Source organism: Argopecten irradians, chromosome 6, assembly GCF_041381155.1.
Source record: "Argopecten irradians isolate NY chromosome 6, Ai_NY, whole genome shotgun sequence".
In the NCBI taxonomy this organism is placed as follows: domain Eukaryota; kingdom Metazoa; phylum Mollusca; class Bivalvia; order Pectinida; family Pectinidae; genus Argopecten; species Argopecten irradians.
In genome coordinates this window covers 13,431,096-13,449,295 of record NC_091139.1, presented here as the reverse complement: position 1 = coordinate 13,449,295, position 18,200 = coordinate 13,431,096, and the positions used below count along the sequence as shown (strand labels likewise).

The following is an 18,200-nucleotide window of genomic DNA, read 5'->3' as shown; positions in this document are numbered from 1 at the left end:
ACGTTGCACTCACAAACATGTGACATCACACTCAGTACCTACCTGCAAGGGAGTTAACTCTGTACTATGTAAATGTTCTGTATCTCATGTCTATCTTGTCTAGTGTCAATTTGTCACATCATATATGCGATTTTTGTCTGTTTCCAAGCTTTAATTTTCCTAATAAAAAATTGTATGAACTTCTGCACAGACTATGATTTGATTGCAAGATGTGGAAGCAAAGACTTCAAGAAGAAATGGAGAAAAGCAGACAAAAGTGGGATTAGGATCAAAGTAATTTAGAGTGATAAAAGTTAGCTGAAAATAAACTGAATTGCACTATTTCAAAGTTTGGCTTTTTTTTTTTTTTTTTTTTTTTTTTTTTTTTAGGAAAAAGTGATTTGAACCAAAGTCAATATAAAACTAATCATCTGATAACGACATTGATGTTTGTAGGAAATGTCCAACACCAGGCTGTGATGGATCAGGACATATCACAGGAAAGTTCACCATGCACCATAAAGTCTCTGGCTGTCCTCTGTCAGAGAAAAACATCATGATGATGCAGATGCAGAGCAAAGCACAGCATATGACAAACGGTGACACAGGCAAGGTGAAGGTCAAATCTGGACGAGGTCGGAAACCGAGGTAAGCTCTGCCTTAAGTTTATACAATACTGTTCAACATTATCTTTACATTGCAGTTCTGTTCCAGTTATGAATGAGAAGTGATATATTTTGGTAAAAAGCAAATTTTCTCTTGAAAAGTGCTTGAATTTTAAAAACATACAGCCTGAATAGTATAATTGGAGTACTTAGATTAGAAATAAATTGTATGTCTGTATGATTATAGAGCTCAACTATAACATTTACTTTCTTAGGAGCTACTACCTGAATATGGGTGACAGAGGCCCACATAAAATGTCACGGGAGAGAGAAAAGGACAGTAAAGGTATGTATAGCATAGTACATTTGTACTAGATTCACATGTATTGACATTTTACAGGTGCAAACATCAAAATATTGGACTCATTTTACTATAGAAAAGTATAACGACTACACGGTAAAGGTATAACAAAGCAGAGTACTAGATTCACATGTGTTGATATAAGTAAAGGTATATATTGATAAAGAAAAGGGAGTTTAATATTATTGAATAATGGGCACAAAGATAAATTTCGTTAATATCAATTGATAACAAGTAGTATAAAATGGTCACCATATTCTAGTAATTCATTTGTTTAATGCTAAATAAAGATATGAAATTTTGTTTATGAAGCAGCTTCAGAAAACAAAAACAACAGTAACCTACACAATGGGATCCATCAGTCAGTGTTTATGTCCTCCATGGTTCCCAACCCTAACAAGGACTTACCCCTATGCTGGGAACAACACTCCAAGCTTCTCCCGGGAGTGGATAAGATGAAAGGTTCCGAGGTCTCTAATTGGAATGTGGACCAGGTGTCACAGTTTGTCCGGTCATTACCTGGATGCGAGGAGCATGCCAAGGCTTTTAAAGATGAGGTAGGAACAAACTTATAGTTCTCTTTATTTTAATTCAATTTTACATCTCTGATAATCGCATTAGTATAGAAATCATTTGTTTAACATAAATATCATTTATGTGAAATACCACTGACTTTTAAATTGATCGAGCTTGTTTTATGACTAAAGTTATATGGCAAATGGTATGAATTTTAGCTATTAAAATTATTTTTTAATTGTTTGTAATTTGTAGAAAATTTTGAATACATGTATGTTACTGATATTAAACTTGGAAATTGATCGTTTTTTATTTATCTTACAGCAAATTGACGGAGAAGCGTTTATGTTGATAACACAAACAGACATTGTGAAGATTATGAACGTTAAGTTGGGTCCAGCTCTGAAAATCTTCAACAGCATTCTCATGTTCAAGAATTCGCTGGATGTTTGATTATGATAGCAGCTTCAGTGAAGTTTGACTATTATGGGATATATGTAACAGTGTTCCTGGCCCTGGTACTCTGTGTGGGCTGGAGCAGGTACACAAGCGTCGCCGTCAAAGAACAAGGAGCTAGCTTCTCCCAGAGACGTAACAGTTTCCATTGAAATTCAAAATCTTATTATTATTTAAAAGCGATGTCAAAAATATGGAAAACCTGCTTCTTCAGGGTCCACATAAGGGAATTAATACTGGATGTTATCGGAGTACAGCAAGATGAATAGTTCCAGTAAAATAGAACTCTTCAGGAGAAACAGGGGCTGGAGCTATATGCAAGTTTTTGTTCAGTGACAGTTGATCGTAGAAGGATGCCTCGTAAAATTTTAACAGATTTGTTTATAAATACAAGTTAACAATTGATTCGTGCCATAGTGTGTAGCTATCATTATGTATGTGGAACTTATTGTTGAATTTGCTCACAAACGAAATCCTTGTGTGGTTATAGAGAGTGAGAGAATTACTGTTTGTTAGACTAGTATGAATGTACAAGTCTGTGATCATGTGATACAGCAACATTACCTCATTTACCCCTGAAATTCCATAATGGACTGGACTAGTCTTGGATTTAGAAGAGACTATATGTGTCTTCAGGGGTGAATGAGCTTAAAGTGAACAGTCGGGCAAGGATGGCTAAAGTCGGTAAAAATGGTGTGAAGGTATCCAGTATAACTTCTTATGAAATGGAAAAATAAAATCTGTCGTCAAAATCTGTCTGCGTACGAAGAAATTAATTTAAAGTATGGAAATTCTAAAACGTCCTCCCGGCTCACTATGTCCGTGGTTACATTCCCACGCAGCCTCGCTTTCAATGCTTTCAACTTTTCTTTACTTTAATGGTCAGAACTAAACAGAACTTGACCGTCGTATTAATATGTGAGAACTTTTGGAAGGCCAATGAACGCATTTAGACTGGTTTTCTTTGCCCGACTGTTCACTTTAAAGATGCTATAAAAAAACCATGAAGGTCAGATATACATCATTTCTTTTGTCAGAATATTTGTTGAGAACATTTGTTATATTAAGATTATTTTTATGTCTTTATCAACAAGTACCTGATGTTGAAGGTTGTCTGTAGTAATCACTGTCTAACTTTTCTGTTTTTGTGACTCAATCAAGTGAACCCAAGTTAAAGGTCATAGGAGTTGATAATGTTAACAAAAATCTTACTCTAACTACTGTGATGTAGAGGTTCATATTGTGTCAGACTTACTGAGTGGAATGGGCTCCAGGATCAGGAAAGCCAATCAAAATTGATGTTACAAAGAAAGTGATGTTACTCTTTGTAACACCGTCTGTGGTTGGTTTAGTCTAAACTTAAAACTGTTCTGTGAGTATGGGGCCAGATATTCAGTGAATCTTTATTTTGACTTGGGATAGACATTTCTGTTATCAGGAGATTTACCTAATAGTCTTAGTTCAGTCTGTTAGGCATACATTTATAGGATATATTGTATGTACAAAACACATTAGCTCAGCACAGAGACTATGAATTTCTCTCAGATAGAATTATGTTGTATTGAAGTCATAAAACAAGTTCTGGGGGAGTTTAAATCCTTGGCTCACTCAGAAGCTTTGTTGATGCAAACTTGAAATGTTTCATCATCAGCAGGACCCTGTTTACATACAATGTCTCAGAGTATTCATGTTTGATAAGTGTACTTTTGATAGCAAAAGTTTTGGTTGGGACCAACAGGACAGTTAAAAGTCTTGTCTTTGAGTTATGTAAAGTCCAGCTAACGACATTTCAGATGTATGTTAATCTTTATCGTCAAAATTATTATATTTCACAGTAAATATTATAAGTGGTATTCTTAAATCCAGCCACTTTTATTTAATATTGTTGAAATGAAATTATTAGGCTTTAATATATTATTCTTGTATTGTTAAATCCTCTGCTCTGGTTATTGGTGGTGATATATATGCAAAATAGTTCGTTGATTGTGTAAATTTCAGATATACATGTATTAAATTGTTGAGGAAAGTTAAGGAGTGTGATGTTAATTGTGGATACAGAGTGTGATATAGGGACTAGTTATTCTGTTTATAGTAGAGTAAGGTCAAATGGCAAAAACAAATTAGCAGATGAGAAAAGGTCAAGTGATATGTATATATGTGTATATAAATTGGGCGTTATAATTCCCATAGTGCTTTCAGCCAATCAGAGAATTGTATTCCAACCAGTTTCAGGAAGGATCGGTGCATTTTCAGACTTTTTTTAGCGTGTTTTATTGTTTTTTTTATATCTGTATAGTATGCTTGTTATTACATATATTCCTCCACAATCAAGGTTCCAGGCACTAGTTACTCGAATGATGTCTGGGATGGATTTTTTATATTCTCTCTTGTTGATGTTGTATTCTTAGTCATGCGTGTAATGGTATCAGGAGAACTTGAATATAACATGTGTGGTTACATGTAAGAGTCTTTAGGATAAAGCTTTTCCAGGATTCTCTGTGTAGGAGGGGAAGAAACATTTGTGTCAAAAGTTGATTGGTGGTGCGCTGATAAATAAAAGATTTTGACATGCTACCGGTATACATGTCGGGTATTTGAAAGTCTTGCCTCCCAACCCCCCAACATTGGTGATTTTGGAAGAGTCAAAACATGCCCTTTTTCTATTTGAATATTAGATCTAATTTTGTGTTAACATACCGATTTAAAAATAACGTGACTGGCACTGGTCTTGGCTTTTAGTATTATATGTAGCTAGATTCCTAGATATTTTTTGTTGTCTTTTTTGGCTTTTACCTGACATTTGCTTCTCATTTTTGCAATATATGTACAGGTAGTCTGTTGATATGCTTCATTTAATTAATGGATGATACAATCATGTAGAATTTCAAAATTGTAATTGAGAAAATTACATATTTGCATGTGAATGCCATCACCTGTATCATCAGAAATTGTGATGTTGAATCACTTTTTAATACCCCCCCCCCCCCCCCCCCCAATCCTTTACCATCCCCTTTATTTACCAAGCCTGTCCCAATTTATAATACCATAGACCATATGTTTTTTTATTTGATATTGACCCTATACCTAATTTAATTTTCGAGATCTATAATTACAGGAAGTGTTTGACTAATTCACATTACAGAAACGGGAATATTAAAAGTGTTATGTTGAAATGGTCATCACTTACATCTTAATAAATCAGGAATGAATGCAAATACATGAAATCAAATTATAAATTATTGTGCTGAACTTGTTGATTAATTTACAATATTCAGGTGTTAAGTTTGAATTTTTTTAAAACTAAACCATCAATCAGCAGGTTTCGTTTTGTAAATATTTCAGATTTTAATAACATCGGAATGGCTATAAGATATGGTTTCTGATGTCCCGGTGCAAATATAGAAATCATTATATAAAATAAAGGGAGTGTCTCGCGGCATTGATATCTACACTCCTACATATTACATTGTTATACTTCTGATCAGCTAATGTCATTGAACCGTGTGTTTAAGAAAATGTAGACACTCAGAATTTGAAGACTTTATGATGAGTTGTGATATACATGGTTCAGTTTGAGAATGTAAATGAGAGTTGATATCATTTATTTATAGCATGAAATGTCTTCTGATTAGAGATTTGAATTGTAAGATGAAATCTCTTACAGAAATTTCAAATTGAATTTGAAAACTTACAGAGATGAGAATTGTTTAAGATGAAATCTCATTGAAATTTCAAATTGAATTTGAAGAATTTTAGGGATGAGAATTGTAAGATGAAATCTCTTATTGTTGTAAGATGAAATCTCTTATTGAAGTTTCAAATTGAATTTGAACAGTTACAGAGATGAGAATTGTATGATGAAATCTCATTAAAATTTCAAATTGAATTTGAAGAATTTTAGGGATGAGAATTGTAAGATGAAATCTCTTATAGAAGTTTCAAATTCAATTTGAACAGTTACAGAGATGAGAATTGTATGATGAAATCTCATTGAAATTTCAAATTGAATTTGAAGAATTTTAGGGTTGAGAATTGTAAGATGAAGTCTCTTATTGAAGTTTCAAATTGAATTTGAAAACCAATTGGGATGAGAATTGTCAGATGAAATGTCCCATAAAAAATCAAATTGAATTTGAACACTCAAAGGAGTGAATTTGAACACTGATAAAGATGAGAGTTGTAGGATGAAATGCAAGCTTGCTGTGCCTTTGTTTTGTTAGGCCGTACGTACACATTACTGATATACATTGATACAATAAAACTTACACTAACACTATGTGTCCACTTATCTTTACACATTACATATATACAGTGATACAATAAAACTTACACTAACACTATGTGTCTACTTATCTTTACACATTACTGATCTACAGTGATACAATAAAACTTATACTTACACTATGTGTCCACTTATCTTTACACATTACTGATATACAGTGATACAATAAAACTTATACTTACACTATGTGTCCACTTATCTTTACACATTACTGATATACAGTGATACAATAAAACTTATACTTACACTATGTGTCCACTTATCTTTACACATTACTGATATACATTGATACAAGAAAACTTACACTTACACTATGTGTCCACTTATCTTTACACATTACTGATATACAGTGATACAATAAAACTTACACTAACACTATGTGTCCATTTATCTTTACACATTACTGATATACAGTGATACAATAAAACTTACACTTACACTATGTGTCCTCTTATCTTTACACATTACTGATATACAGTGATACAATAAAACTTACACTTACACTATGTGTCCATTTATCTTTACACATTACTGATATACATTGATACAAGAAAACTTACACTTACACTATGTGTCCACTTATCTTTACACATTACTGATATACAGTGATACAATAAAACTTATACTTACACTATGTGTCCACTTATCTTTACACATTACTGATATACATTGATACAAGAAAACTTACACTTACACTATGTGTCCATTTATCTTTACACATTACTGATATACAGTGATACAATAAAACTTACACTAACACTATGTGTCCACTTATCTTTACACATTACATATATACAGTGATACAATAAAACTTACACTAACACTATGTGTCCACTTATCTTTACACATTACTGATATACAGTGATACAATAAAACTTATACTTACACTATGTGTCCACTTATCTTTACACATTACTGATCTACAGTGATACAATAAAACTTATACTTACACTATGTGTCCACTTATCTTTACACATTACTGATATACAGTGATACAATAAAACTTATACTTACACTATGTGTCCACTTATCTTTACACATTACTGATATACATTGATACAATAAAACTTACACTTACACTATGTGTCCACTTATCTTTACACATTACTGATATACAGTGATACAATAAAACTTACACTAACACTATGTGTCCATTTATCTTTACACATTACTGATATACAGTGATACAATAAAACTTACACTTACACTATGTGTCCTCTTATCTTTACACATTACTGATATACAGTGATACAATAAAACTTACACTTACACTATGTGTCCATTTATCTTTACACATTACTGATATACATTGATACAAGAAAACTTACACTTGCACTATGTGTCCACTTACACTTACTACATGATACAAGAAAACTTACACTTACACTATGTGTCCTCTTATCTTTACACATTGATATACAGTGAACAATAAAACTTATACTTACACTATGTGTCCATTATCTTTACACATTACTTTGATACATAAAACTACTGTGTCCACTTATCTTTACACATTACTGATATACAGTGATACAATAAAACTTACACTTACACTATGTGTCCTCTTATCTTTACACATTACTGATATACAGTGATACAATAAAACTTACACTAACACTATGTGTCCATTTATCTTTACACATTACTGATATACAGTGATACAATAAAACTTATACTTACACTATGTGTCCTCTTATCTTTACACATTACTGATATACATTGATACAAGAAAACTTACACTTACACTATGTGTCCATTTATCTTTACACATTACTGATATACAGTGATACAATAAAACTTACACTTACACTATGTGTCCTCTTATCTTTACACATTACTGATATACATTGATACAATAAAACTTACACTAACACTATGTGTCCATTTATCTTTACACATTACTGATATACAGTGATACAATAAAACTTATACTTACACTATGTGTCCTCTTATCTTTTACACATTACTGATATACATTGATACAAGAAAACTTACACTTACACTATGTGTCCACTTATCTTTACACATTACTGATATACAGTGATACAATAAAACTTACACTTACACTATGTGTCCATTTATCTTTACACATTACTGATATACAGTGATACAATAAAACTTATACTTACACTATGTGTCCTCTTATCTTTACACATTACTGATATACATTGATACAAGAAAACTTACACTTACACTATGTGTCCATTTATCTTTACACATTACTGATATACAGTGATACAATAAAACTTACACTTACACTATGTGTCCTCTTATCTTTACACATTACTGATATACATTGATACAAGAAAACTTACACTTACACTATGTGTCCACTTTATCTTTACACATTACTGATATACAGTTGATACAATAAAAACTTACACTTACACTATGTGTCCACTTATCTTTACACATTACTGATATACAGTGATACAATAAAACTTACACTTACACTATGTGTCCTCTTATCTTTACACATTACTGATATACAGTGATACAATAAAACTTACACTTACACTATGTGTCCACTTATCTTTACACATTACTGATATACATTGATACAATAAAACTTACACTAACACTATGTGTCCACTTATCTTTACACATTACTGATATACAGTGATACAATAAAACTTACACTACACTATGTGTCCACTTATCTTTACACATTACTGATATACAGTGATACAATAAAACTTATACTTACACTATGTGTCCACTTATCTTTACACATTACTGATATACAGTGATACAATAAAACTTACACTTACACTATGTGTCCTCTTATCTTTACACATTACTGATATACAGTGATACAATAAAACTTACACTTACACTATGTGTCCTCTTATCTTTACACATTACTGATATACAGTGATACAATAAAACTTACACTTACACTATGTGTCCTCTTATCTTTACACATTACTGATATACAGTGATACAATAAAACTTACACTTACACTATGTGTCCTCTTATCTTTACACATTACTGATATACATTGATACAAGAAAACTTACACTTACACTATGTGTCCTCTTATCTTTACACATTACTGATATACATTGATACAAGAAAACTTACACTAACACTATGTGTCCACTTATCTTTACACATTACTGATATACAGTGATACAATAAAACTTACACTAACACTATGTGTCCATTTATCTTTACACATTACTGATATACAGTGATACAATAAAACTTATACTTACACTATGTGTCCACTTATCTTTACACATTACTGATATACATAGATACAATAAAACTTACACTTACACTATGTGTCCACTTATCTTTACACATTACTGATATACATTGATACAATAAAACTTATACTTACACTATGTGTCCACTTATCTTTACACATTACTGATATACATTGATACAATAAAACTTACACTTACACTATGTGTCCACTTATCTTTACACATTACTGATATACAGTGATACAATAAAACTTACACTAACACTATGTGTCCACTTATCTTTACACATTACTGATATACATTGATACAATAAAACTTATACTTACACTATGTGTCCACTTATCTTTACACATTACTGATATACATTGATACAATAAAACTTACACTTACACTATGTGTCCACTTATCTTTACACATTACTGATATACAGTGATACAATAAAACTTACACTAACACTATGTGTCCACTTATCTTTACACATTACTGATATACATTGATACAATAAAACTTATACTTACACTATGTGTCCACTTATCTTTACACATTACTGATATACATTGATACAATAAAACTTATACTTACACTATGTGTCCACTTATCTTTACACATTACTGATATACATTGATACAATAAAACTTATACTTACACTATGTGTCCACTTATCTTTACACATTACTGATATACATTGATACAATAAAACTTATACTTACACTATGTGTCCACTTATCTTTACACATTACTGATATACATTGATACATAAACAAAAACTTACACTAACACTATGTGTCCACTTATCTTTACACATTACTGATATACATTGATACAAGAAAACTTACACTAACACTATGTGTCCACTTATCTTCTTACACTTATCTTTACTGATACAATATATATGTGTCCACTTATCTTTACACATTACTGATATACATTGATACAATAAAACTTACACTAACACTATGTGTCCACTTATCTTTACTCATTACATATATACAGTGATACAATGTATATGTGTCCACTTATCTTTACAAATTACTGATATACATTGATACAATAAAACTTATACTTACACGATGTGTCCAGAAATATGCAACTGTCGCGAGAATAAATTATATTCATTTGCTTGAAAAAGTACTGTAAAGATAAGGAATAGATTTGTATTTTGATGAGGTTATGAAAGTATAATGATAATGGAGCCCGTGTAAATTGTATGTAACCCCGGCTGATTTCATTGAAAACTCACAATTTTGGTATCCTCATATCAATATAATCACAGTAAGTACAGTGTAAGTGTGCTATTAGCGTCAGAATTCTGTGGCCGAACTATCAAAACATTCAGAGTATTCAGAGCGGATTTCTTTTAGAAACCTATCACGGTTTTAAGACGTCGTTTAAACTTTCATCTTGGACATGCATTCAAGCTAAAAATATCTCTTTCGTGTCAATCGAAATCACGAAAATGATGCTATTAGAACCGATATAGTGTGGAATGGACACCACACGATACACAAGAAAAGAAAACTGTTTTTGTTGGTGTAATTTTACACTTGCTTTTGAACAAGTATTGGGTCGTACCAAATAATCGCCCACTCACTCGAACCACCTACACACAAACTGTAATGCCGTGATTGGCCTCTATTAAAAAACCTATGGAAGCACTCACGTTTCAGTGTGTGTACAATGTATAATTAAAAAAAAAATTCAAACAACTTTCTCTCGATATTTACATATATAAACTGCCATCAACAAAAGTATATCTCAAAATGCAATTTCTTGCGCAATAAATGCTCTAAAAGACTACTGCTTGAATATAAAGTTTTGTGTAAGGGGGTTATCATTGAGAGAGAGAGAGAGAGAGAGAGAGCGATGGCGGGAGAGAAAGAGAGGTGGTGTGGTATACTTTGTTGTGTTCGCTCACACAATTATTTCGGACACACAACTTCTGAGATTAACATCAGGCACTTCACAAAAAGGGTACAAATAGCAACACATTTTATTGCCAAATTCAATATATGGCCGCTGTCCGCATGATGTTGTGTTAATGGCAAAATCCAAGAGAGCTTTTCACATGCAAGATGAAATTGGTAAAACTGTTGGGGAACCAAGATGAACTACATATGAAATTTATGATATTTTCAGTGCTTTTTTTCAGAAATAGTAATAACAAACTTCAATTGTCAAAATTAAAGATGGCCGCCTATCGACAGTACTTTCTGAGATATAGTGATAACAAACTGTCGACCATCTTGTTGAACGATAGGTTTCAAAATGCAATATGCGCAACATGGGTCCTAGGGGAAACTTTGCATGAAATCTGAGATATTCAACATGAAGCTCCAGCGCTCGTCATTAAATTTGCCACTGTCCAGTTGGCATTAATGCTCTCAAAATTGCCAAGTGAATGCAGTTCAATGTTTAAATACACAGAAAAAAAAAGAGAAAACGTATAAAATCTTTCTTTAAAATATTTTAGATTACGTGTATATCGAAACGATTAGCATAAAACTAGTTCTATACAAAACAAATGTCTATGGTCAGATGTGCTGGCATACTTAGACGTAACTTTCCCGATCTCTCTCATTTGTTCATTAAAGGTTTTCTTTGATACAGTATTAAGAAATTCACTGGAAATTTTATTTTAAATTAAAGTAAAACTACACGTGACCCAAATTCCCCACGCGACCTCTAGCATACCGTATTTTTGATTAAGGGTTACGCAACATGAAATTCAATAACACTGCCACCATTATAACAATGTCGTGACTATATAGAAAATTTTACAGAACAATATTTCATGCTTGGAGAATTCTGACTATAACCTAGACCGTAACAGCGAGCGGCTATCAGTTGGTCTGGTTACACGACAGCAACCGCATGGCTAGTTTGACTTGGTCAGTTTTTGTCCTAGTGACCATAGTGTCGCACGTGCGCGGACATGGCTACATGACGGACCCTCCCAGCAGAAGTATTGCTAGTGATAACCCCAGCTACCGGTATGACACACCCCAAGGATTGAACTGTGGTGGACGCTGGGTGGGTATCTGTCCGAGTGTTTTGTTGTTGACATATTTCTTCAATGTACATTGTAGTAGTTTTGTCTTTTGTTAGAGATCATTGTATAAACACATTTTGTTTTCAAATTAAATTATCCTGTCAAAGTAAAATTGATTCAAAGTAAATTATCCTGTTAAAGTAAAATTGATTCAAAGTAAATTATCCTGTCAAAGTAAAATTGATTCAAAGTAAATTATCCTGTCAAAGTAAAATTGATTCAAAGTAAATTATCCTGTCAAAGTAAAATTGATTCAAAGTAAATTATCCTGTCAAAGTAAAATTGATTCAAAGTAAATTATCCTGTCAAAGTAAAATTGATTCAAAGTAAATTATCCTGTCAAAGTAAAATTGATTCGGAGTGAATTTGCGACCATAAATTGACCATAATTTTGGTCCTATTCTTGCTTCAATGTTCAAAGATTCATTTCGCTGTTAACTGTTTCCGTTGTCTGGCGCAGTGATAGTCAACTAACGCTCGGAAATTAGGACACACAAGGCGATCCGTGTTATGAAAATCCACATTTGATTTATTTTAATTGATCAAAATGTGTTGACAAGTATAGTATTAACGGTACGCTAATAACTTTTGCGACTCTACAAAATTTTCGGAAAGCTCGTTACATTGATTTTGAATACGCTTAAGTTGCTGTATTGAATTACATTCGATTGATTTATACTTTAGCGTGCGGGAAATATGGGATAATATCGGAAAGGTCGTTACATTGATTTTGAATACGCTTAAGTTGCTGTATTGAACTATTACATTCGAGTGATTTATACTTTAGCGTGCGGGAAATATGGGATAATATCGGAAAGCTCGTCACATTGATTTTGAATACGCTTAAGTTGCTGTATTAAATTAAATTCCAGTAATTTATTCTTAATAGCGTGCGGGAAATATGGGATAATATCGGAAAGGTCGTTACATTGATTTTGAATACGCTAATTTGCTAAAATTGCTGTATTGAATTAAATTAGAGTAATTTAATAATTTCTATCGTTGCAGATGTTACTTTTGACATTGCTTATACTGTTAATATTATGGCAACGATTGATTATTTGATGGAGTTACTGTACACTGTAATGTTGTATATCCACAGCTAATGACAAAAGGCTTGTAGCATGATAATATAAATAGCTACCAATTTGTTAATATGAAAGACCATGATCTTAATTCAAGGTCATATGAGCCAAAAATCCGTAATAAATTAAGTACTTTTTGTCAAGTTCTGAAAGGCCTAGACATCTTAAATTGGACCTGTAACATATTGAGATATAGGGCTTCATTGACCGAAATTCCTTGTCGGTGAAAAGTCCGTCTAATTGTCCAGTCACATTTTCTAGTATTTATTGTTTTCTGTAACCAGCAAAGTTATCACAGTTAATGACAAAACTCTTTATATTTGATCTTTATACAGAAACAAACACAAAATAATGATAAGTGTGGACCTTGCGGGGATGATTATTCTCAATCACAGCCCCGAGATAATGAAGAAGACGGCAAATACTACGACCCAAGCTACATCAGGCCCAAGTACGCTTCAGGGGATACGATTCCAGTGGCAGTCAAAATCACTGCTCATCATAAGGGCTTCTTTGACTTCAAGCTCTGTGCCAGCGCCGATAAGACAAGGAGAACCACGCAACTGGAGGACTGCCTGGCCGAGCACCCACTGGAAATTGTTGATGACGTGACTAATACCCGGGGCTTGACGTGGGACTTAACATCCGACAGGAAAGGAACAATCCAACTAAAGGTGGTTTTACCTGCCGGGGTGTCATGTGACCACTGCGTCCTTCGCTGGAGATGGGTAGCAGGTAATTGTACTTAAAATAACCGACGGTATATTTGTCGAAACGTATTTCAAAAAGATATTGCTAATATGATTTGAAATAAGTGACAGAAGAAACGTATATTGAAAGATATCACACGTAAAATTCTAGTTTACTTCCTGATACCAACGTAACACAATCAAATAAACAGAGGACATCTTGCTAACGTCATATAAGTCCTATTCACATCTCGGTACTGTCATCGCACAAATCTGGGTAACATCCCGGTACTGACATCACACACATCACACAAATCAATGTCACATCCTGGTACTGACATCACCCATTACACAAATCTAGGTCACATCCCGGTACTGAAATCACCCATCCAACAAATCTAGGTCACATCCCTGTACTGACATCACCCATCACACAAATCTGGGTCACATCCCGGATCTGACATCACACAAGTCAAGATCACATCCCGATACTGACATCACACAAATATAGGTCACATCTCCGTACTAACATTACCCATCACACAAATCTAGGTCATATCCCGGTACTGAAATCACACAAATCTAGGTCACATCCTGGTACTGACATCTTACACATCTAGGTCACATCCCAGTACTGATAGCACACAAATTTAGGTCACACCCTGGTACTGACATCACCCATCACACAAATCTGGGTCACATCCCAGTACTGACATCACACAAATCTAGGTCACATCCCGGTACTGACATCACCCATCACACAAATCTGGGTCACATCCCAGTACTGACATCACACAAATCTAAGTCACATCCCGATACTGACATCACTCATCACACAAATCTAGGTCACATCCCAGTACTGAAATCACACAAATCTAGGTCACATCCCGGTACTGACATCACCCATGACACAAATCTGGGTCACATCCCAGTACTGACATCACACAAATCTAAGTCACATCCCGATACTGACATCACTCATCACACAAATCTAGGTCACATCCCAGTACTGAAATCACACAAATCTAGGTCACATCCCGGTACTGACATCACACATGACACAAATCTAGGTCACATCCCAGTACTGACATCACACAAATCTAAGTTACATCCCGATACTGACATCACTCATCATACAAATCTGGGTCACATTCCGGTACTGATATCCACTATCACACAAATCTAAGTCACATCCCAATACTGATATCACCCATCACACAAATCTGGGTCACATCCCAATACAGACATCACACTAATCTGGGTCACATCGCGATACTGACATCATACTTATTAATGTCACATCCTGATACTGACATCACACATCACACAAATCTAGACACACAAAAAAAGATATCAAAATCACCATACTATCACTCGGCGGTTACAAACGTTTCTGGGTAATGATTCGGTAATTTCAACTGTCAGTGTTTATTCAAGTTCTCCTAGTTTCATTAATTGACTGTGTTTAGTAAGTTTTGTACAAGTATGTTTTAAGGGAATCTGCGAGGTTTGTCGAATTGCTTTATCGAATGAAAGGAGATCTTTCAGTTTGACATTTGAGTAAAGGTTTGATGAAGGCTTTGCGTGTTTTAATTTAAATCTGATCCATAAACTGTATGAAAGTGGAGATGGAAAGTACGTGCCGGGTCGAGATTTACAGAGGCCAAACACCGTGAACTAGACATATCATATTTCTAATGGCTTACGTAGCCCTCTTTCAGATGACAAAGGGAAATTGAAAACACATCTTTTCACATCGATACAATACAGATCCTACAACGGTCAAATAGGTATTAATTAACAAGGTATTTGCAAATAATTAGTAGTCTAGATGGAATAAATGATTTGTTTTGTACCATTTCAAACATTTACATGTACAATTGCTAAGCAATATTATCATATCATTGTTTAATTTTCATATTCTTTCCAACCAAATGGTTAAGCTTCCGCGTAGCGAACTTAGCATTTTGGAAAGCAATTACTTGTATGATCTATTGCACTATTTAAAACTACTTATCTAATTCATAGGAAATAATGCTGGTAAAAACGCTAAACAAGAGGAGTTCCGCAACTGCATGGACATCGAAATAGAAGGTAACGGCAACGTAACTCCCGCGCCTTGGAGCCCCGGGCCGACTCCGGCCCCCACCCAGGCTTATACCCAGGCCCCTATGGTGACGTCATGTCCAAATAATTACGTGCTCAGCTGTACCTCCGTGGCACCCTTGCCTGACATTGACTGTGTGAACAGCTGGTGTACAAGCCAGTGCAGTGCTCATTCCAGTGAATGCACCAGTGCCAGGTGTAAGTGTACGTGTGACTGGAAAGTTCGTCAATGCTCCTTCGTCAACAGTCGATACGCCGGGTTAATTGCCAACCCAGACTCTTGGTGTAAGGACATGTGTGACGGCGGCGCGTGCAGCAAGGCCCATTGCTCATGCAATTACTACTGATGTCTGAAATAGCAAACTGTGCGCGCAACTAGAGCTGACCTGATTATGACAAACGCTCGTTTCCTTCAAAAAGTTTACTTAAACATCTTTAATCAGATTTATTCAAGAGGAAAAATGTTAACAACCAAATTATATAAGTTATCAAAAAATTGTGTACATACCTGTCCATAAAGGCCATCCCGGGACCCAAAAAACAACAGTAAGATTTGTCTATATAGACCATCCCGGAAGCAAAAAAACAACAGTAAGATATTTCTATACAGACCATCCCGGGACAAAAACAACGGTAAGATTTGTCTATATAGACCATCCCTGAAACAAGAAAACAACAGTAAGATCTTTCTATACAGATCATCCCGGGACAAAAACAACAATTAAATCTGTCTATATAGACCATCCCGGGACAAAAAAACCAGTACGATTTGTCTATATAGACCATCCCGGGACCAAAAAACAACAATTAGATCTGTCTATATAGACCATCCCGGTACCAAAAAACAACAATTAGATTTGTCTATATAGACCATCCCGGGACTAAAAAACAACAATTAGATCTGTCTATATAGACAGTCCCGGGACCAAAAAACAACAGTAAGATCTGTCTATAAAGACCATCCCGGATAAAAAACAACAGTAAGATTTGTCTATATAGACCATCGCGGGACCAAAAAACAACAATTAGATCTGTCTATATAGACCATCCCGGGACCAAAAAACAACAATTAGATCTGTCTATATAGACCATCCCGGGACAAAAAAACAACAGTAAGATTTGTCTATGTAGACCATCCCGGGACCAAAAAACAACAATTAACTCTGTCAATATAGACCATCCCGTGACCAAAAAACAACAATTAGATTTGTCTATATAGACCATCCCGGGACAAAAAAAAAAACAACAGTAAGATTTGTCTATGTAGACCATCCCGGGACCAAAAAACAACAATTAGATCTGTCTATATAGACCATCCCGGGACCAAAAAACAACAATTAGATTTGTCTATATAGACCATCCCGGGACAAAAAGAAAACAACAGTAAGATTTGTCTATGTAGACCATCCCGGGACCAAAAAACAACAATTAGATCTGTCTATATAGACCATCCCGGGACAAAAAAACAACAGTAAGATTTGTCTATATAGACCATCCCGGGACACAAAAAAAACCAATTAGATCTGTCTATATAGACCATCCCGGGACCAAAAAACAACATTTAGATCTGTCTATATAGACCATCCCGGGACCAAAAAACAACATTATGATCTGTTCATATAGACCATCCCAGGACCAAAAAACAACATTATGATCTGTTCATATAGACCATCCCAGGAAAAGAACAGTATAGAGTTGTTGACTAGGGTTGAGGGCAAAAGATGATTTGTTTGAGGGTCCAACAAATCACCTGTTGCCCGAAAACCAAGTCGATAACTATTTTGTTATAGCCATTGACTCAAAACAATGTTTTGACGTTACGAATTGTATGTGTGACGTCACTCCGGTCCAATAGCACA

At 34.3% G+C, this 18,200-nt stretch overlaps 2 protein-coding genes across 4 annotated transcripts in view; both read left to right on the top strand.

The window, feature by feature from the left end:
• Positions 1 to 6,190, top strand: part of LOC138325039 (lethal(3)malignant brain tumor-like protein 3) — a 38,877-nt gene extending 32,687 nt beyond the window's left edge. For 2 of the 3 annotated variants that reach the window (XM_069270393.1, XM_069270394.1), the window contains 4 exons: positions 436 to 627; positions 860 to 930; positions 1,258 to 1,502; positions 1,786 to 6,190. In XM_069270393.1, coding sequence (XP_069126494.1) covers positions 436 to 627; positions 860 to 930; positions 1,258 to 1,502; positions 1,786 to 1,914 — 637 coding nt within the window. In that variant the 3' untranslated portion in view covers positions 1,915 to 6,190. The remainder of the gene's footprint in view (positions 1 to 435; positions 628 to 859; positions 931 to 1,257; positions 1,503 to 1,785) is intronic. The other variant, XM_069270395.1, reaches the window with a different exon arrangement.
• Positions 6,191 to 12,164: 5,974 nt separating this feature from the next.
• LOC138325038 (uncharacterized) lies at positions 12,165 to 17,451 on the top strand. Its single transcript, XM_069270392.1, has 3 exons — positions 12,165 to 12,442; positions 13,882 to 14,281; positions 16,264 to 17,451. The coding sequence occupies exons 1-3, from the start codon at positions 12,284 to 12,286 to the stop codon at positions 16,686 to 16,688; spliced, it is 984 nt and encodes a 327-aa protein (XP_069126493.1). The 5' UTR covers positions 12,165 to 12,283; the 3' UTR covers positions 16,689 to 17,451.
• The last annotated feature ends 749 nt before the right edge of the window (positions 17,452 to 18,200 follow it).